Genomic DNA, 20,935 nt, shown 5'->3' with positions numbered 1-20,935 from the left:
TCTCTCTGTCTCTCTCTCTATCCACTCTGCCTGTCCAAAAAAAAAAAAAAAAAAAAAAAGATCTGCTTGCCTTTCAAATAAAATGAAAATAAATAATTATTTCTTAAGTGCATAGAAAATGGAATTAAAATATGTTTATTTTGGAGTAAACAGTTTGAGATTCATGCATAGTTTTTTCATAATACAGATTTTTTTTTTCATGAATTTTTTGGAGACCCCTTCATAATGTATGGATTTCAGATTTTTTTGTACCAAAATAAACTTGTAACTTTTTCAATTTTTTGAAGACCCCCTCGTATGCACTAAATGTATGTTCCAGGACAGGAGCTACTGAAAGCACAGCACAGTAAGGAGACAGGAGTGACGAGTGTGTGCAGGTGTGTGAAATCGGAGAGGAACGTGAGGAAGGAAGTTGGCTGAGCAGCTGTCTGGGTTTGGGCAGGAGCACTGGCTAGAGCAGAGCCTCCGAGGTGAAGGATACACAGGGAATCGGGGGGGGGGGGGGACAGCGGGGAGGTTGTGCGGACGAACAGGATGACGCGTCAGCTAGGGGAGAGGCGGCCGTTTGGCAGGGAAGCCAGGAGCTCGTCCTGGGGCGTGTGCCGGAGTCGGGAGTTGTGAGAAGAGGAGGATGCTGTGCGTGTGACCTGAGGGTGGGTTGCGCACAGGTGATGTTTAAAGCGAGACCAGATCTCCAGGTTTAGACGGAGGGAAAGAAAACCAAAGACTTAGCCCTGGGACAGCAGGAGGGCGAGGAGAAGAGGAAGAACTAGGAAAGGAGATGGAGAGAGCCGAGGAAACCGCTTTGTAGAGGAGAGCGGCTGCTGAGCCTCGGGCAGCGAGGGCTGGGAAGTCGCCTGTGGGCTCAGCATCGCTGGAGAGAGCCGTGGCTGTTGGGCCAGCAACCTGCTGGTGTGCTGACTGGCGCGTGCCTTCGCAGGGAAAACTCAGCATGCAAGCAAGAGAGAGGCGTGCTCTGTGTCCTTGAGTGGGACGGGGTGGGTCCAGTGTAAAAGGAGGAAGGTTGGCTGTGGTTAGGCACAGTGCAGGAGCCGGCTGGTGAGCAGACACAGCCGTGGGAGGTTGTGAAAGCTCTCTCCTGGTCCCCTCCATCCTCACGTGGGAGGCAGGGCCATCAACTGACAGGAAAACGGAACAGACTGAGAAGTGGGAAATAGCCAGGGACAGCGGTCAGTTGGGCAAATATTTCAGGCTTTGCGACCATGTGATCTCTGTCCAGCTGCTCCGCTGTTGTGCCCCAAAGGCAGACGAAGCCATGCAATCGTGTTCCGTGCCTGTGCTTTAATAAAACTTTATCAGCATCCAGCTGATGGGCTGCTGGTGCGAGAGGGGGAGGAGTGAGGCCGGTTGTGGTACAGCAGATGCAGCCACCTCGGGGACCCCCCCACCCATGGTGGAACACCAAGTTGAGCGCCTTGCTACTCTGCTCTCAGTGTAGCTCCCAGCTAATGCACCTGGGAAGCAGCAAATGAACGCTCAAGTACTTGAGTTCCTGCCACCTCGTGGGGACCCAGATGCAGATTCTGGCTCCTGGCTTCGGCCTGACCTGTCTCAGCTGTTGGGGCCATTTGGAGAGTCAACTAGTAAATGAAAAATCAGTCTCTCTCTCTCTCTCTTTCAAACAAATAACTTTTTTTAAAAAAAAGATTGATTATTTATTTTAAAGACAGAGTTATAGAGAGGCAGAGAGAGAGAGAGAGAGAGAGAGAGAGAGAGGTTTTCCATCCGCTGGTTCATTCCCCAGATGGCCGCAATGGCTGGCCGGAGCTGAGCCGATCTGAAGACAGGAACGTCTTCTGGGTTCCCCGCGTGGGTACAGGGGCTCAAAGACTTGGGCCATCCTCTACTGCCTTCCCAGGCCACAGCAGAGAGCCAGATCAGAAGTGAAGCAGCCAGGACTTGAACCAGCACCCATATGGGATGCTGGCACTGCAGGTGGTGGCTTTACCTGCTATGCCACAGCGCTAGGCCCACAAATAACAAAAGCTTTAAAAAGAGAGAAAGGAGAAGTGAAGCATATGACTAGCTGAGCTTTGTGGACACTTGTTAAAAATACCCTCCGTGGTTATGAACGTTTCTCCAGCCAGGTTCAGCCTCACTTGGATTTAATGTGATGCAGTGACCCAAAGGCAGTGCTGAGGAGTGTGGCGCTCGGGCTGCGTCAGGAGGACATCTGAGGCTGAGGGTCAGTGGATAGGCAGTCCTGGGGTTGCTGGAGTAGGAATCCTAGAGGGCAAGGGTTGGAACTGCAGGGCGCAGCGGTCTGAGAATGAAGGGTTGCATGTGGGCCAGGCGATGGCGAGCAGTGCGACCTTGGGAGGGAGAGACTGACGTGAGTGGGGCCAGAGTGTTGGGAAGTCACCGCTTGTGCTGGAGCCACCGGGAATTAAGGCAGAAGCGGTTTTGGAGTGACGGGGCGTGCCCTGATCATTCGCGATGGGGTGGCAGTCTGCCGGTTGTTCAGATAACAGAGAAGCAGGTTTCTCTCCAGGTCGGTGGAGTGTGGCAAGTGAAGGGGGTAAAGTCAGGGAGACCCGCGTATGCGCAGACAGAGGAACAGAAGCACGAGAGAACTGGGATAGAGAAGGCAGAAAGATCCTGGGGTGACGGGACTTTAAGGAGCGGGCAGTGTGGAGGGCAGTGAGGGAGGGAGAAAGGGGCCTGGCAGGAGGTGATAACAAATGACTGTTCACAGCACTAAGACCCAAAAGCGGTCTGGACTCACAAATCTGAGTGGTGGTGGCTTTTTCATCTAGGAAATGTGAAAGAGTTCGTACACACAAACACACACACACTGCATGGCTTTCAAAACAGTTTCTGCACCAAAATAAACTTATCTTTCATTCCATTTTCCATGAACTTTTTGAAGCGCCTCCTGTTTGCCTAGCCAAGAGGACTGCCAGGTGGTTGTCGGCAAACAAGCTGTGTATCTGGGAAGCAGGGCTAAGCCAGGCGTCATGGAGTGCTAGTTACTCTAGAGCTTGGACGACAGTACACACCCGAACCTTCTGTGCTGTGTAGTCTGGAAATGGGTGATTGTGAGTCTACCACTGTTAATTTGAACCCTTGTGACCCAAGGCTCATTATCTGAATAGCAATCTCTGTATTCACAGGAGTTTAAGACAAGAGACGTGACTGACGAGGTGAAAAACATCGTACGGTTTGTTCAAGAACATAGCTCATCACAGGGAGCGAGGCCGGTGAGGCCTGTGGGCCCCTCCGGAAGGTTCACCATGAACATGCTGGTCGACATTTTCCTGGGTGAGTTGTCTGGGGCCTGTGCAAGTTACATCAATTGAAACGCAGTGTCCAAAAAACACCTTACGAGTAGAAAGAAAACAGCTCTTTCATCCATGTTCTTGTGGAATCTTAAGAATTGCCAAATGAAACCTTTTGGGATAACAAAAGAAAAGCAGTTTTTACAAGTCATGATTGATAGAAGTCGCTAGGATGGGGAGTTTTCAGATGAAGCCCACAAAGCCGGTGTCTGTCTGTTAGCCTGGGAGAGAGGGCCGTGGCCGCCTGGCGGGCCTCCCCTCCCCGGTGGCAGCCCGAGCATCAGTCGGTCGGCTTTTCTGCTTGGGGCCCTATTAAAATAGTAATAAGGAAATCAAATGGGAATAAAGTCCCTAACAACACAGAGAGCGAGAGAGACCATCAGATTAGAGGTTTTCGCCTGTTAGAAAATGGAACAAAAAGCATCAGAACCACCAAGTTCGTGCAGGACAGGATCACGGTGGAGAGGGGGCCGTCAGCTGATGAGGCGTGAGGTCCAGCCGTCCCGGGGGCAGGCCGGAGACCAAGGGGGCCGAGTGGGGAGAGGGGCAGTGAAAAGAGAGGCGGCCATGCTTCAGGAGCTGCACAGTTACAGCCCAAATGGATCCCGACTCAGCGAAGCGAAGTCGCAGGGTAGCCACGCACGCTAAGGCAGGAGGCAGATTAATCACATCTGTGAGGGGTTGGTGGACCTGGGGCCTTCCTCTCCAGGGGAGGAAAGGGGAGGGGAGAGGAGGGGAAGGGAGAGGGGATGGAGGGAACGTGAGTGGCTTTCGGGAAAGGTACACGGCCCCTAGGAGACTAGACAAGAGAGCTGGTGGTTTTGTGATGGCGTCTGTTCCAGGGTGGAGAATCGTCTCGCTCGTGACAGGCTCAGCCCTTGCTGCTGTTCCTGGGGAAGAAATCCTGACAGCCGAGTTCTTTAGGGAGGCCCTGCTTTTCGGCAGATAGAAGATTTCAGGAACTTAAATGCCTTCTGCTCAAAATCATTTTCACGCCACAGTAGCATATCCCGGACCCCTTCAGGGACAGTCCTGAAGGCTTGGAAAGAATGAAAAAGGGACTAACAATAGGCAGGCACCAGATTAACATCAGCAACCTGGAGACACAAAGGCCAGGAAAGCGAGCATTGTGATGGCGCAGTGAGCGCCGGGACTGACCGTGGGCCCCGTGATGGCCACCTGGCGCTGGGACTGACCGTGGGCCCCGTGATCACCACCCGGTGGCCAGGCAGAAGGTGTAGATCCCAGCCAGTCAGCAGACAGCTAAGAAAATGTTTATCCATAGCAGTGAAAAAGCAGGTGTTGCTCCCCAACAGAAATAGGAGATGGGCACTCAGAGATTCCAGGGGAGATTGTACAGGAGCCCAAGATGAACCACAAAGCCAGGGAGTGTCCTGCGGTGGGGTGCAGCTCTGCTGTGCCTCTGAGGCAGGACGCTGTTCCAGGTAGGGAGGGAAACGCATGCGAGTTATGACTGGAGCCCACAGGTAGCCCTGACCGCGAGCTGCACTTGACCGGAACAGGGCAGAGTAAAATGTTCATCTCAGTGACGTGAACATAAAGTGCGGTAGATAAAGGAGTGTGGGGGAAGCTTGGGGTGCTGTGATAATGTCTTACAGATGGGTACAGAGTGGTCTGACGTGCTGTCTGAAGGCACAGCGCGGTCAGGACACCACTTGGGACGCCCACATCTCATACTGAGTGCCGGTTCAAGGCCTGGCCACGCCCACTCCAGCTTCCTGCTGAGTGTGCTTGGGGGGCAGCGGGCACCTCAAGTACATGAGCCCTTGTGCCCACGTGGGAGACCCAGACGTAGTTCCTGCCTCCTGGCCCAACCCTGGCTGCGGTGGGCATTTGGGAGTGAATAAGTGGATGGAAGATATTCTCTCTCTCTCTCTCTCTCTTTCTCTCTTTCTCTCCCTCTCCCTCTCTCCCCTTCCCTCCCTCACTTCTTTCTCCCCCCAACTCCCCGTCCCCTGCCTGTCAAGTAGATGAGAATAAATAAGTGAACATGAAAAGAAAAGGCTGTCTGTTTCATCCCTCTTTCTCAGTTTGCCTTAGTGGCTGGGTCGATGGGTGGCGCCCAGCCCACCTGGACCAGAACAGCCATCCCAGGTCCCTGATGGTCAGGGACACTAATCACTTGCAGAAAGAAAAATCTGAATAATTCAGCATTTATGGCCAGAAGCCATCCGAGGTTCGCAATGATGAATTATTTGGGACTCTATTCTCATGTGGAGTTCAAGCTTTACAAAGTAACCGTCAGCTCTGAGGGGCTTCCCCACCACAAGACTTTCCAAGTAGGTTGTTGTCATCTAGCGGTGAGCGTGCTGAGGACAGCAACACAGCAGCCTGGGGGGGGAACCAAGGCCCCCGCCTGCCCGCACTGCTGTCTCCTCTCCTGTAGCGTCTCCTGGGGTCCTGCTTGTGTTTTGGAATTTGCTTGGGCTTTGCCAGTGGAGATGACAAAAAATATACACTTAAGTACTTGAATTGTAACCCAGTAGCAATTTTAATAACCAGGACCAGAGAGAGTGTTGTCAACAATTTTTTATACGTAGATCAGTATCGCATCAATAATAAGTAATCACACACAGCACAGCGATACAGCCTGTTATAAACTCTTTGATTTCTTTGCTGTGTTATAATTGTATACACTGTTTAAAAAAAAAAAAAAAAGGAGGAGGGATAGTGTTGTAGCATAGCAGGTTAAGCTGCCACCTGCGACACTGGCATCCCATGTGAGCGCTGGTTCAAGACCTGGCTGCTCCACTTCTGATCCAGCTCCCTGCTAATGTGCCTGGGAAAGCAGCAGAAGATGGCCCAAGTGCTTGGGCCCCTGTATCCATGTGGGAGACCCAGAAGAAGCTCCTGGCTTCTGACTGGCTCAGCTCTGGCTTTTGGCAGCCATTTGGAGAGCGAACCAACAGATGGGATCTCTCTCTCTCTCTGTAATGTTGCCTTCAAATAAAATAAAATTTTAAAAAGGAAAAAGAAAATAATTGTATATGCTATAAATATAACATTTTTTAATGAATCACTCTAATAACGCTGCAGTCTTTGATCAGTGTATATTATAAGATGAGGAGGGGCCGGCACTGTGGCGCAGCAGGTTAAGCCACGGCTTGGGACACCCACATCCCATGTTGGAGGGCCAGTTCTCTGCCTCTGATCTGGCTCCCTGCTAATGCACCTGGGAGGCGACATGCTTCCATGTAGGAGACCCAGATGGAGTTCCTTGCTCCTGATTCAGGCCAGCCCCAGATGCTGCAGCCTCTGGGGAGTGAACCAGCAGGTGGAAGATGTCTGTCTGTCTGTCTCCCCACCAGCAGTTACCCCCCTTCCCTCTTTCTCTGTCATTCCACCCTCCAGATAGATAAATAGATCAAATAAATATGAAGAAGAAAAAAAAGATGAGGAGGAGCCGGTGAGAGTTGCACTCGATGTCCTCATTTTACAGAACTAAGTAGTTTCTGGTGTGCTGTGGCTTTCCCTGGGGAACAGATAATCTAATTCTGTTTGTCCAGATGCATCCAAGTGACGTCTCAGCCTCCTGCACGCGGCCGATGCTGTGCCTGCCCTTGCTCATCCAGCTTTCTGTACCCTCTCCTTAGGGAGTAAGAGCGCAAAGATACAGTCAGGCATATTTGGAAAGGGTTCTGCTTACTCCCGACACAACGCCGAAAGACTTTTTAAAAAGCTGATACTTGACAAAATCTTGGATGAAGAACTGTATATCAATGCCAACGACCAAGCAATCGCCTATGTGATGCCTGGAAACAAAGCCCAAACTCTATTAAGTGGGCATTTAAAGGTATGGTATATTAAATGTTTATTATCTCGCAGCGAGTCGACCAAAATGTGTTACTGCGCAGTGCGATGTCTTTTCCAAAGCCCAGAGATCCTGCACCTCTGCATACGTCCTGTATGAACACGTTCTGTTCCTAACTCGGAAAGAGATCTTAAAACTGAGCCCACGTAATGCACATCCATCAGGATGAACGGGCGATCAGATCACTCCGTCCTCGTGTGCCGGTTAGGGCAGCGGTCACCCGGGGCTGTCCTGGGCGCGGCAGGTGTCCGCGTGGCCGCTATCCCCACCTCCCTGGCAGGACAGGAACAGAGAAGAATGTGTGCCCATAATCCTAAAGGAAAGGCCCTGGGTGGCTCAGGTGTGCACGTACCCACTCCCGTGACTTCCTCTCCCTCTAAGGTAGACTTCATGGAGACAGAAAATTCCAGCAGTGTGAAGAAACAGAAGGCTTTAGTGGCGAAAGTCTCTCAGAGGGAAGAGGTGGTGAAGAAGTGTCTGGGAGAACTCACGGAAGTCTGCAAGTCGCTGGGGAAAGTGTTCGGCGTCCACTACTTCAACATTTTCAACACTGCCACCCTCAGGAGGCTCGCAGGTAGGCACCGACGCGTCCCCGTCACGTGGCCAGCCTTCACCTTGCCAGGGGACTTTGTTTTTTAAGTGACAAATACATCTCAGTCTGTGTCTCTGGGTTACAGACTCAGAGAAACCCTCTACATTCATTCTTGAGAGAAAATGTAGTTTTGGGGGGCCAGCGTTGTGGCATAGTGGGTTAAGCCATCTCCTGCAACGCTGGCATTCCCTCTGGGTGCCAGTTTGAGTCCCAGCTGATCCACTTCAGATCCAGCTCCCTGATAATGCACCTGGGAAAGCAGCAGAGGATGGCCCAAGTACTTGGGTCCCTGCACCTACGTGGTAGACCAGGAAGAAGCTCCTGGCTCCCGGCTTCAGTATGACCCAGCCCTGGCCATTGCAGCCATTTGGGGAGTGAACCAGCAGATGGAAGATCGATCTCTCCGTCTGTAACTTTGCCTTTCAAATAAATAAAAAATCTTTCTTTTAAAAACTGTAGTTCTTTAAGATAGGTAGATGATTGATAGATAGATGTTTGACATATTACACACAGGGCTGGTGTTGTAGTCCAGTGAGTTAAGCTGCCTCCTGTGAGCATCCCCTGTGAGCACCGGTTCAAGTCCTGGCTGCTCCACTTCGATCCAGCTCCCTGCTAATACACCTGGGAAAGAGTGGAAGATGGCCCAACTGCTGGGGCCCCTGCACCCATGTGGGAGACCCAGTGGAGGTCTGGGCTCATGGCTTTGGCTTGGCTCAGCCCTGGCCCTTGCAGCCATTTGGGGAGTGAACCAGTGAATGGAAGATCTCTAACTCTGCCTTTCAAATAAGTAAATAAGTCTTTAAATTATATATAATAATAAGATATACGTATGTAATACTTCATTGTTGAGCGATCTGTGGTGTAGTTTTAACTTAATACTTGCCCCTAAAGTTGGATGTTAGCCTATGGATATTGAAATCTCTGGAAGCAGAGGCCACTTGGCCATTGATGCGATCACCTGCCTGCCTCCCCGCGTGTGCTGTGCGTGTCTGCGCCACAGGCGAGGCCCTCACAGCGAGGTTTGTCTGTGCCCCGAGCCCCGACCGAGACCACTGCTGTGTCCAGGGAGCAGCCGCTCGCTCGTCTGGGTTCTCTCCACGACTCCGGTCACACAGCCCAGACTCTCGCTAGTAAAGGCCTGGAAAGTGAGTCACTGGCGTGGTTCACTGGCCAGTGAGCAACCCGCTCCGTCTGCTTCCTTCCTGTGCTTTCGTGATCATCGCCTTCTGTCCGGTCCCTCCCACTCCTGCCACCACCAGCCACTGCCACTCGATGAACTCTCAAGGGAAACAGAATTCTGCTAATTAAACTCCGACTGTTTTTATTGGAAGACTCATTTTGGACTTACGCATATAGGCCTAGGTTTTATCGTATTGCGGTTCTGTGTCTATATGAAAAATACATTGAGTCAAAGTCATTGGTTTAGGTGCGCGCACGAACTCCTGTTCGAAGCCCGACTCTCCCGAGTCGCCTTTGGACTCGCTTGTCCCTGTCTGCTTTCCCTATGTCGTCACGGACGTTTTCCCGCGTCACACGGCGTCTTTAGCCTCCTCCAGCAATTGCTGAGTTCCCCATGATGTGTTCACGTCGTGGGATTTGGGGACACACAACTGCACGTGTTTGTGTCGCGTGCAGTTGGGGTCCAGGCTCAGCATCCAGATCATTGCAGGGGGGACTGGAGAGGGTTCCAGAAGGTGACCCAGGGCTCAGGAGCAAAACCCCCACCCGCTTCTTGTCTGCAGATTGGGCAACGCCCGCTCTGGCTTCCCAGAAACCCTGGGCTGGTGGCTTCCTACAGAGACAAACGGTGCCTTAGTAACGGCCGTCTCAGAGCTTTGCTGCGGTCACTGTCACTGTCTTGATGCCAGTGGCTAATGTAGCCTTCTAAGTGCAGCGGCCTTGTAGGTCTGGTCACAGCCAGCACTCAGTGCCCGCATCCCAGGCAGTAACGGCCCAGGGCTGCCATTTGGCTATCAGTGATTGGAAGACTACTCTCGGCTTCTCTGAGACGCTCACGTGGAAAAGCGTGCGTCCGCAATTGATGGAACACGGTGTGTTCCTCCAGGGCTGTTAGTGTAATTCCTCGCTAGTCTCTCCTCACCTCCAGACACGAGCATTGAACGTCTCACTCCCTTCTAAGACCACAGCAGCGCTCCGGGTGCAGCACAGATCCTACCAAGGCTGTCACTAGCCCTCCACAAACCTCTGCTCTGTCCACAGCAGGGCTGTGAAAATTGTTCATTAGAAAGGATGTGAGATGCACCCCTTGCTCACGTCAGTACATAAGGACTGTTCTTCCTCTCTCCGACCACCATTGCACCAGCCAGCAGAGCTGCTGCATGTCTACCCACGATGCCCTGTTCACGCCTCCTTGTTGACTCTGTAGTGGCTGCCTCTGAGGCCCCCACTTCCCGCTCTTCCCTCCCCACACAGCAGCCAGAGTGGCCGTGGCCAGCCCAGGCCTGTTGTGCCGTGTCTCTGCAGGGGGCACCTGGCTGCCTGCTTGTTGTAAGGGGAGACAAGTGTGGGCCAGGCAGGGACAGTTCGGTGATGCCTTCTCGGGCAGGCTATGCGGGAGGAAGCCAGAGCCGGCAGGGGAAATGTGGGTGTTCCCGGAAAGCAGAGGGTGCACACCCTAGCAGCCGGAGGCGTCTTGTAGTGGGGAGTGCAGACAACGGGGTATGCTTGGGCTGCACTTCCCAGAGCTGCCCTCTAGGCCCGCCGCCACCTCCACACTGCCAACTTTGCCATTGAGAAAACGGGCTCCCACACCCAACGCTCTGCGGGCAGTTGGCTCTCACCAGATGTACCAGAGGGTTGAATGCACAGGAACTTAAATTCCCAACTTTGGGGCCAGCTCTATGGCTTAGTAGGCTAAGCCTCTACCTGCAGCGCCAGCTTCCATATGGGCACTGGTTCAAGTCCTGGCTGCTCCACTTTTTTTTTTTTTTTTTTTTTTTTTAACAGGCAGAGTGGACAGTGAGAGAGAGACAGAGAGAAAGGTCTTCCTTTTGCCGTTGGTTCACCCTCCAATGGCCGCCGCGGTAGGCGCGCTGCGGCCGGCGCACCGCGCAGATCCGATGGCAGGAGCCAGGTGCTTCTCCTGGTCTCCCATGGGGTGCAGGGCCCAAGCACTTGGGCCATCCTCCGCTGCACTCCCGGGCCACAGCAGAGAGCTGGCCTGGAAGAGGGACAACCGGGACAGGATCGGTGCCCCGACCGGGACTAGAACCCGGTGTGCCGGCGCCGCAAGGCGGAGGATTAGCCTAGTGAGCCGCGGCGCCGGCCTGCTCCACTTCTGATCCAGCCCCCTGCTAATGCACTTGGGAAAGCAGTGGGAGATGGCTCAAGTGCCTGGGCCCCTGAACGCAACGTGGGAAACTCGGGTGAAGCAGCCATTTGGGGAGTGAACCAGCAGATGGGAGACCTTTCTCTCTGTCTCTCCCCCTCTCTGTCTGCAACTCTACCTCTCAAATAAATAAGTAAAATTTCCCCAATTTTATGCCTTTGCACAGAATCTTTATCTTCCGATCCTGAGGTTTTACTTCAAATTGATGGCGTGACCGAAGACAAGTTGGAAAAATATGGTGCAGAAGTGATCCCAATATTGCAGAAGTACTCCGAGTGGACGCTGCCAGGTTCGGTGTCCCGCCGTGTGTGTGTGTGTGTGTGTGTGTGGAGAGGTGCGCCTCCCTGGATTAGAGCCCTGTGGTTTCTGAATGGAGTCCCTGTGGCCTACACCTCCTCAGCCCCCGGCCTGTGCCAGCACCGCAGCAGGCCCAGAGGGGTACAAGTTCCTGAGTTGCTCACGGCACCCAGAGTGGGGCCTGTGGGCCAGAGGTTGCTGATTCTGGAAAGGCAAGTGCCTGTGTCGTCAGGAACCCAGCACCCGTCCCAGGCCCGCCACGCTCCCCCTGCAGCCCTTGGCAGCCCCCAGTGCCTTCCGTCCTTCTCTGAGAAAGGAACACGTCATCTGCTGTGCTGTCCAAAGATAAAGCTTACGAGCGCAGCTGAAGCATTTTGGGGAAATGAGCGTGCAGTGGGAGAGGGCTGCCATTATCAGTGTCACTGGAGGCCTCCCCGGGGGTGGCACCGGCCGCCCAGCCTCTCCACCCAGCCATAGGAAGCACCGACCAAGGGCACTGAGAGCAAAGAGCGGTTTGGTGCCGGAGATACTGGGTGCGCAGGGCCCTGCTGTCAGCTGACACGTTGCCCTGCGATGCGCGCAGCAGAGGACCACGTTCTACAATGCACTGGGGTAGGGGTGCCTCGGGGATGAGAAGGAGCAGGTGTGTGTTTCAGCCTCTCTCTCCTTTATTGCGCATTAACAAAGTGCTGCTTGGTACTTAGCCCATTAAGAGCCCTGCTGTGGGAATGTGCTTTTAGCCTAGTGGCTCAGATGCCCACGTCCCACATCAGAGAGCCTGGGTGCCGTTCCCAGCTCCAGCTCAGGACCCCGGCTTCCTTCCAGTGCAGGTTCCAGGAGGCAACAGAGATGGCTCAGGCAATTGGGTTCTGCTATCCTGGTGGGAGCTCCCGCCCCCAGCTTCAGCCAGGCCCAGCCCCAGCCATTACGGACATTTGGAGAGTGGCCCAGTAGGCAGGAGCACTCTCCCTTTGTGTCTGTCCTGCCCTCTGTTTCTCTTTGTGTCTCTCTGTCTCTCAAAAAAGAAAAGGAAAAAAAGAGTGAAAAAAAAAGCCTTGCTCTGGATACATTTGGTGGTGGCGGCCAGAACCGCGCACCACCGGGTTCTTGTCTGCATCAGGCCGACCCAAGCCGCGGCCGCTGCTGGGCGGGAGCCGCCCGCCAGCCAGGCGCATGAGCTCGGCCGGTTTGGTGTCATTTAATCCTCGCAGTATCCACCTTCAGGTGAGGAGAGCGGGGCTTTTTCATTGTCTGAGTTACACAGGTGGGCTGGCAGGGCTCTGCAGGCTCCTGTGTGAATCCGGGACGGGCCGCCCCCCAACACACCGTGGACTGCTGAGGTGTCGCCCCCCGCAGGCAGTAGGCCGGCGTAGGGCAAACCTGACCTGCCAGGAAACGGAAACGGAGAGGGGTCCACTGTGTGCCCTCAAGGGAGGGTTCGTGCTCTGGGATGCAAATAGCTATGAAAATTGGCTTTGCAAACAGGTGCTGTCTCCCCTGTTGCACGGAGCCGTGGTCCTTGTCTGATGCTTGTTCATTAAGGAGCCGTGGAGACGCAGTTCATGTTTCCCTCGCCTGTTCAAAATGCTAAAGCAGGCTGCCCGACCCTGATCTACCCAGCCGCTAACAGGCCCCAGCAACAGTGCGAGCCAGCCCTGGGGTCTCGCTTCCTCCCTCTGCAGACAAATGACCCTGAGCACTCAGGGGCTCTGTGACCCATTTAGTCCCTACTGACTCGTGGGCTCCGCATGGTGGAAAGACCCGGGCATCAGCGGGGCCCCCGGGCTGTGTGTGTCTTCATGGAGCCCCCCGGGGTCTCCTGTAAACCTGTGCTCTGTCCACCTGCAGCCGAGGACGCCTCCCCGCGGCCGAGCCCACCCAGCCGCAGAGACTCGGGCCGCAGCACCCCTGAGGCCCCGGACGAGGACAAACCTGTGTCTTCCCGCTACTTTGCAAACACGACCAGGAACGGGAGCAGGAAGCGCAAGCTGCCAGCCCCACAGAGGGCCAAGAGGAGAAGGACCAGCCACGGCGGCTGCCCGGCCAAGGGGTAGGTTCTAGGCAGCGCCGGGGCGGAGGACAAAGGGCCACAGAGCCGCTCTGGCTCGCTTTGAAGCGGTTATTAAAATAAGCCGCTGTGAAACATTGCCTCTCCCGTTAATGGAGTGATGACTAAGGCTTGGTGTGAAACAAAAGCGTTGCTTCAGATGTTGAAAACACGAGTGTCTCCTGCTAACTAAGTTTACTGTGACTCAAGTTTTCTCGGCTGTAAACTCCTCTCCAGTGCTGACCCTACCTTAGACATGTTTTTGTTTGTTTTGAGTAATGGCCCTACTTATAAGTTTTTCCCTCCTACCATAAATCATCGGCGGCTGAACCACGAACAAAGGGTTCAGTGTCCTTGCGGCTTCTGGGACTGTCAGCACTTGCTACCCCACTCTGCAGCTGCCGTGGGGTGTGAGCACCCCGAGGCCCGGCGCACCCCTGCCCCCCGGCAGTGCCCGGGAGAGGCGGCCTCCCGCCTCAGCAGGGCCAGCCGAGCCTCCTGCTGCACTCTGCAGGCCCCTGGGCGCAGACCCTTCCCCTGCCTCCTGAGCGCGCGGCCTCCGGCGGCGCCCCTGTCCCGTCGGCTGCCTGCGCACGCGCACACTGGTGCAGGTGCCCGGGCGGGCGGCCGCGCGGTCCCGGCGCGCTCGCAGGGTTCGGACAGCAAGGCCCGGACGCGTCTGCAGGCGCTGTGTTTGTTGCTGCTGCCTTCCCTCCTGGGTAATAAACAACAGTTGAGTGAGGGAGGAGAGAGGAAGGCCACCATGACCACACTGCCGTGCTCTCAGTCCGTCAGCGGACATCTCGTGTGTGCTAATCCCCCGCAGCGTCCAGAAATGAAAGGCCTTGGTAAATGTTAGTTTAATTCTGTGGTTTCTAGTGCGCAAGTGGCCGGCAGATCTTCTCGGTGAGGCCTTTTATTTCCTCCGTTTAGTCCTGCGCTCTGGGAAATGCTGGTTGTGCCGTGGCTCGCACAGAGCAGGCCCCCGTAGAAGACATCTGGCTGCCTCCCCTGGGGCTCTGGCGGAGGAAGCAGAGGCCTGGGCCGGGGAGGGCCGCTCAGGCGGAGCTGCCCACGGCGCGAGGAGCCCTCAGCGCCGGCCGTGATGGCTCCGCGGTGAGAGTGGAGCGCCTGGCCATGTCACCTAGTCCCTGGCCTGGGGGGATCGTTGTCCAAAAGCCAGGCGGCTTTGCCGTTAGCCTGCGTGTTTAGGCTGAGACCAGTAGGTTTCCTCATTCTTCTTAACCTCCCAGCTCTGCAAGGTCTCCCAGCCCACAGCCTGCCTGTCGGGTCGGAGTCCCTGGCCGCCCACAGAGGTGCCCATCTCCCTGACCCACCGCGAGCCAGATGCGTCTCGGCCCGGTGGGTGCCGTGGAGGCGGCTGCTGGCAGCTCGGCTCTGTAAATCAACATCAACAGCGGCTCTCTCGGGGCTTCGCTTCTCAGCAGGAAGTCGGCACAGGGAGCCTCGAGCCGCTTCTCTGGCGACCTGGGAGACTGCTGCCGAGCGAGTTTTAGATGTCAGGAACCCACTCCACCCAGCCCCGAGACCTCGGCCCCCAAGCCCAGAGCTGGGGGGCCATGTGCCGCCCTGGTGCGCAGAGTGGACACAGCCTGGCGTGAGGCTGGGTGTGGGAGGGGCGGGGAAGGTCTGGCTGAGGCTGCCCGCCCCAGGTCCCTGTAAACACGCCGGCCCTCTGGGCCTTGTTTGCTCTTTGTCTGATTGGGGGAAGAAGGCTGCTGTCTTAGGTCAGCAAGGGAAGGGGGTGCTGGAGGGCTCCGTCCCAGGCTGTTCCCTGCGTGCGAGGGCAGCCAGTGGGAGGGGAGAGCTGGCAGGTCCGCGGAGCCGCATGTAGGCGAGTGGGAGCTGTGGGGAGGACGTGGCCCCGCCAGAGGTGGCCAGGCCAGGGAGGCGGGCCGTGGCCGTCCCCGGGGAGCCACAGCTGCAGCCCGAGGCTGGCCAGGAAGGGGCTCGGCTCTGCTCCTGCTGGCCGCCCAGCGGCTGCAGCGGCCAGGTCGGGAGCGAGAGCCCAGCTCTGTCCTGGCCGCACTCACCAGCTCGCTGGCCGCTGTGCACAGCAGGGCCGCCGGCGCGCCTGACAGAGGGCTTGCCGCCTCTATGTGGAGGCTGTCTGCAGAGAGGGGCTCCCGGCCGTGGGCTGTGGGAGGCGCTGGGTGCAGACTGCGTCCTGTGGCTTGGTCACAGTCCCGGGAGGAAGAGACGCACTCGACATTTCCGTGTGAAGGGCAGCTGCCGGGGGCCCCACGGCTGGGCAGGGAACGCAGACTGGCGGGGTGTGCAGCTTAAGGGAAAGAGGGCGTTCGCTTTAGCTCTTTTTAAAAAAAGAAAAGTATTTATTTATTTGAAAGGCAGAGCTACAGAGAGGTAGAGCCAGAGAGAGAGGGGTCTTCCATCCGCTGGTTCACTCCCGAAATGGCTGCCAACAGCCAGAGCTGTGCTGATCTGAAGCCAGGAGCTTCCTCCGGGTCGCCCACCCCGGTACAGGGCCCCAAGGACTTTCCCAGGCCATAGCAGAGAGCTGGGTCTCGAACTGGCGCCCCTTAGGGACGCCAGCACTGTAGGCTGCAGCTTTACCCACTCCACCACCGTGCTGGCCCCTTGCTTTAGCGATTACTTTGGATTTTAATTTTAATTTTCTTTCTTTTCTTCGCCACATTCTAGGGGGTCCACTGCCCGCAGGAAGCCGCCCTCGAAAACCAAGCCGTCCTGCGCGGCCCCGCGTGGCTCCCCTGTGCCCAAGGGGCCCGGGAAGCTGGGGCTGCTGGCCCCGCCCAAGCCGGTGAACCGGCCCTTCCTGCGGCCCTCGTTTGCCGTCTGCTAGCGCCCAGCTTGGCTCCCCGCGGACGACAACGGCAGCCTGGCAGCACCGTCTCTGAATTCTACTCGCATCCGTGCCTGTTTAGACAAATGCTTGGGGTGGTCTTATTTTTAAAATAAACGTTCTCTTTTTAACAGCATGTTTGGCCTTTGCATGCCAGGGTGCCCGAGAGAGGCAGCTCCGGGCCAGGAGACCCAGCCGGGGGCACAGGGCAGCCATGGTGCCCGGCAAAGGCAGGACAGGGCGTTAGCACCGGAAACCACGAGGGGGAGTCGGCGCCACAGGCAGGCGGATGCCCCAAGTGTGTGACAAACAAGGTGCCCCCGGCGGGCACTCGGGGCCACAGGTGCTCGTGCCGGGCACCTCCATGCCACACGAGAGGGCCGGAGCTCCACGGACGCCCTGGGGTCCCTCACCATGAGGAAGTGGCCATCAGTTTCCGCCCCTTGACCTCTGGCGTGAGGCCTGGGTCACAGCCCTCCAGGAGGGGTTGGCTGGGAGCCGCGGGGCTGCCCGTTCGGCTGTGGGGACGGCACTGTTAGCAGCGGGGGGGCCCGGCCTTGGGTGGGGGCAGACTCCAGGCGGAGCCAGCGGCCGGACAGGACCCTCCTGAAAACCCAGCCCGTTTCCTGAGAGGCGCCGGTCATCGTCTGGCACACGCTCGGCCCCCGGCCCCAGCACCTCTCACAGCCCCACGCCAGTCACAGCTGCTCCCCCCACTCCAGCAGGAGCCCGAGTCACAGCCACTCCCCCGACTCCAGCAGGAGCCCGGGGCCCGGGGACCTTTGCCTCCCGAAGTCAGGCCTCACAGGCAGCTCCTGGAGACGCGAGGTTGGAACAGGCACAGAGATGCCGGCTGCCCCCCACCCCCGCCTCGGCCTCTCCAGGCACCCTGGGGACACAGCTGCGGCCACACAGAGCAGCCCCCGGAGGGCAGAGGCAGGCCAGCAAAGACAGTGGGGACAGCAACGCTGCTCCAGGCTGGACCCCGCGTGAGCACAGGCCTCACCCCACTTCCGGGAGGCCCCGGGTCCGGCCCTGCCCACACTGCAGAGCTGACACGCAGGTCCCCGCTCAGAGGACAGAAACTCCTAGAATATCCACTCCGTCAGGCCTTCCTACAGCCCTGGGAGGCAGGCACAGGATGGTGCCCTTTTTAGTGCAAAAGCCCTAACTCAGAGAGGTTATGTAACTTCCCCAGATGCACACAGCGAGGAGGTGAGAGGAGGTGATGGTAAGTAGGTGACACACTTCCGCATTTGCCCTGCCATCCTGCTCCAGTTCAGGCAGAAACCTCAGAGAATCCATCCAGGTCTCCTCCCTGACAGCCAACCTCGGGGACCACCTGCCATTCCCCCTGGGGACCTGGGCCCCCACTGCGGCTCCAGGGATGGGCCGGGGTTTTCCACAGAAGCAGCCCAGCTGCTCCAGGCCCCGTGATTCGCACGCCCACAGCGGTGGAGCCACTCCTGGGAGGCTCCCGGAGGCCCAGCCCAGCTCTTGCTCTGGCTCTGAGCAGTTGCCTGGCTGGGGGAGTGGGCAGCCTGGGCCCCCACCCAGGCAGACGCTACTGGGAGGGGCCATACCAAGGTGGCCATGTGGGATCCCCAAGGGTGTCCAGCAGCCACTTCTCCCCAGGGCACAGCCACGGTTCGAGGCAGGCTGGTGCGAAGCCAGGGCAGCCCCCCCAGCCCCGAGGCTCAGGCAAGGGTTCGTGCGTGCAGCCCTGGGCCAGATTCAGAAAGCTGTTTTCCTACAACGCGCTCTCCGCCTCTTCCCAGCCCTGCCAAGGCTCTCCCTCACTGCACTCCTGTTGGTAAGAGACGAGATAGAGGAGGGGGCTGAGACCCCACAGCCCCTGTGCTGGTGCCCCCAGGGAGGGCACAGCCTCCCGGGAACAGGGCCTGAACCAGGTTGCCGTGGCCGGCCAGGTGGCATGGATGGGGCTGGGGTCGCTCAAACCCGCCAGAAGATTTGAGTTCTTGGGGATATGAGGATTCACCCCAGAGGACCTCTGTTCCCGGGGCCCTCCACCAGCCCGGCCACACTACCATCCACCTACTGTCCCCGCCAGAGCCACGTGGCCCCAGGCAGGTCAGGCCTGAGCTGGAGAGGAACATGCAGGGGAGGGGAGCGCTGGGCACGCCCGACCCGGGCCCCCGAGCACACGGAGGCCCGTGAGCAGAGCCCTGCTCAGACCCAGTGTCCTGGGGGCTCTCTCTCCAGAAGGGCCCTCACCCGCTGACCTCACACACGGTATGGCTGCAGCTGTAACACTGCACAGCCAAGGTCAGCCAGACACCCCAGACAGCATCCACCCCTCAAGCAGGTGCACCACCAGTGCGGCGAGCACACAGCGTGACGACAGAGACCGGGGACCAGAGCGTCTGCGTCACCGTGAAGTCCCCTGTGCCCAGCCCCACCCACCCCTTTCACAGCAGCCAAGTGACCCGAACAAGCTCCAAGGCCGCTCTGAACCTCATCTACACAATAAACCCCTAAGTCCGCTGGGGCACCCCCATGGTCACTCATTCCAGACGTTCATCGGCCGAATACGGAGCTCCTAGCAGGGCCCTGGCCCTCAGCAGGATCGCAGGCAGTGAGGGAGGTGCCCTGGCAGAAGCAGATGAGGTGGCATTGGGGGATGGGGGAAAAGGGGCAAGTGACAGCCCCAGAGCCTTCCAGGGTTGGGCCAGACAAGGCTGGCCGGCATGGGAAGGGGCTGTGCACACAAGACTGCGGTGGCCCAGTGGCCTTAGACAGGGGTCCCAAGGTCCAGCCATCCCCGTCACCTGGGAGGAGAAGGGACGTGGAGCCTGCTGGGTGGGTGGGTAGATGGATGGATGGACAGATAGATGGGGATATGGGTGGCCATGAAGAGTGGCTGGATAGACAGGGAAGGCGCCACTGTAGAGGCATCTGCCCAGACTTCCCTCCCATGGGGGATGTCAGGAGGGCGGGGACACGGCCTTGGATCAGCCCGACTGACCGAGCCAGGCCTGTGGGGGCAGTGGCACCGAAACTCAGATGCCTCTCTCTGTGCCACCTCTGACTTCACCAAGACCCTTGAGTGTTTCCTTCCTCTCGGCCCCCGTAGTCTCCCAGGTTCTCCTGCTCTGTGTGTTGAGGGTTTCGGTCCGCTGGCGCCCTGCTAGTGCTGGGGCACGTGTTTCCCGGCCTCAGGCTCTGCAGCTGCGCCCTTCATCAAGTGCCAAGGTCTTTACAGTCCCCCAGCATCTGCATCCGGGTCTCTTTTCCAGCCGATGCATCTTGAATGTACTCCCGGATGTACCCGGATGCTGGAAGGCTGGATCCAGCCCGGGGCAGAGCTCCCACCCCAGCCACGAAGGCCCTGGGCAGTGGTGCCCACGCTTGTGTCAGCCTCGGTCGCCTGGCACCAGCGGAATCAGTCTCCTTTCTTTTTTAATTGATGTGAGAGGCAGAGAGACAAACACGGGTCTTCCATCCTCTGCTTCACTCCCCAAATGCCTGCAACAGCTGGAGCCAGGCCAGGTGGAAGCCAGGAGCCAGGAACTCCATGCGAGTCTCCCACGAGGGTGGCAGGGAGCATCACTTGCTGGCTCCCAGGGTCTGCCCTGGCAGGAAGCTGGAGCCAGGAATCCAGCTCAGGTACTGGGGCGCGGGCATCTTGCAAAATGCAAAATTGCAAAATGCAATTTCCGGAGCAGCAAGTCCAGGGTTGGGCGCCATGGCTGCATTTCTAACAAGATTCCTGGTGGTGCTGGGGCTGTGGGTCCTCTGGCCGGGGGCAAGGCATTCTCCTGTCTTCCATCCTAGGTTTCCCAGCTGCAAAGGTGAGAGCACCAGGGGGCCGGCACTGTGGCATGGGGGGGGGGGGGGGGGGAATGGGGAAGCCACCATCTGCAGCGCCGGCATCCCATATGGATGCCAGTTCCAGTCCCGGCTGCTCCACTTCCAATCCAGCTCCTTGCTGATGAGCCTGGGAAAGCACCCGAAGATGGCCCAAGTGCTTGGGCCCCTGCACCCCTGTGGGAGACCCGGATGAACTTCCTGGCTCCTGGCTTCAGCCTAGCCCTGGCTGTTGCAGCCATTTGGGGAGTGAACCAGCAGGTGGAAGATTCTCTCTCTCTCTCTCTCTCTCTCTCTCTCTCTCTCTCTCTCTCTCTCTCTGCCTCTCCTTCTCTGTAACTCTTTCAAATAAATAATTTTTTTTTTTTAAATAAGAGCTCTGGACCCCATCATTGCTGAAGAAGCCCCACTGGGCTCCATGCTTTCAAGCCCTGGCACCGCAGGGTGTGCAGGAAGGTGGGTGGGACGGCCTTGTGCAAAGCTTAGCCACGCACCCAGCGCCCTCCCAGCCCCACAGTGCATGCCACAGAGGGACTGGGCCGCAAGACGCAGAACCGCCAACCCCAACAGGCGTGTTGCCTTGAGACTGGAGGCGGAGGAAACAGGAGACGAGCGAGTGTGAGTGATGCTTCCCAGGCCAGCCAGCCTGCAGGGTCAAGGGAGGTCATATTACCACCAGGCCTGCCTGTGAGCAGAGTACTGGCTCCCGGCTGGACAGGGAGGGGGAGCTCCAGGCATCAATGTGCAATGGAGGTTTTCTAGAAAAACAGTTCCAGGGGCCATGGTTGGGCACTGCTGATAAAGCTACCTGTGATGCCAGCATCCTTGTAAGCATCCCCCAGTGAGTCC

The 20,935-nt window shown here is 57.3% G+C and overlaps 1 protein-coding gene across 4 annotated transcripts in view; it reads left to right on the top strand.

The window, feature by feature from the left end:
• BLM (BLM RecQ like helicase) overlaps positions 1–16,387 on the top strand; it is a 102,012-nt gene extending 85,625 nt beyond the window's left edge. For all 4 annotated transcript variants that reach the window (XM_062206282.1, XM_062206284.1, XM_062206281.1 and 1 more), the window contains exons 18-23: positions 3,135–3,282; positions 6,914–7,113; positions 7,513–7,705; positions 11,239–11,361; positions 13,218–13,419; positions 16,099–16,387. In XM_062206282.1, coding sequence (XP_062062266.1) covers positions 3,135–3,282; positions 6,914–7,113; positions 7,513–7,705; positions 11,239–11,361; positions 13,218–13,419; positions 16,099–16,258 — 1,026 coding nt within the window. In that variant the 3' untranslated portion in view covers positions 16,259–16,387. The remainder of the gene's footprint in view (positions 1–3,134; positions 3,283–6,913; positions 7,114–7,512; positions 7,706–11,238; positions 11,362–13,217; positions 13,420–16,098) is intronic.
• The last annotated feature ends 4,548 nt before the right edge of the window (positions 16,388–20,935 follow it).

Source organism: Lepus europaeus, chromosome 11, assembly GCF_033115175.1.
Source record: "Lepus europaeus isolate LE1 chromosome 11, mLepTim1.pri, whole genome shotgun sequence".
In the NCBI taxonomy this organism is placed as follows: domain Eukaryota; kingdom Metazoa; phylum Chordata; class Mammalia; order Lagomorpha; family Leporidae; genus Lepus; species Lepus europaeus.
Note: the sequence above shows the minus strand (reverse complement) of the source record. Positions and strands in the feature narration are given on the sequence as shown.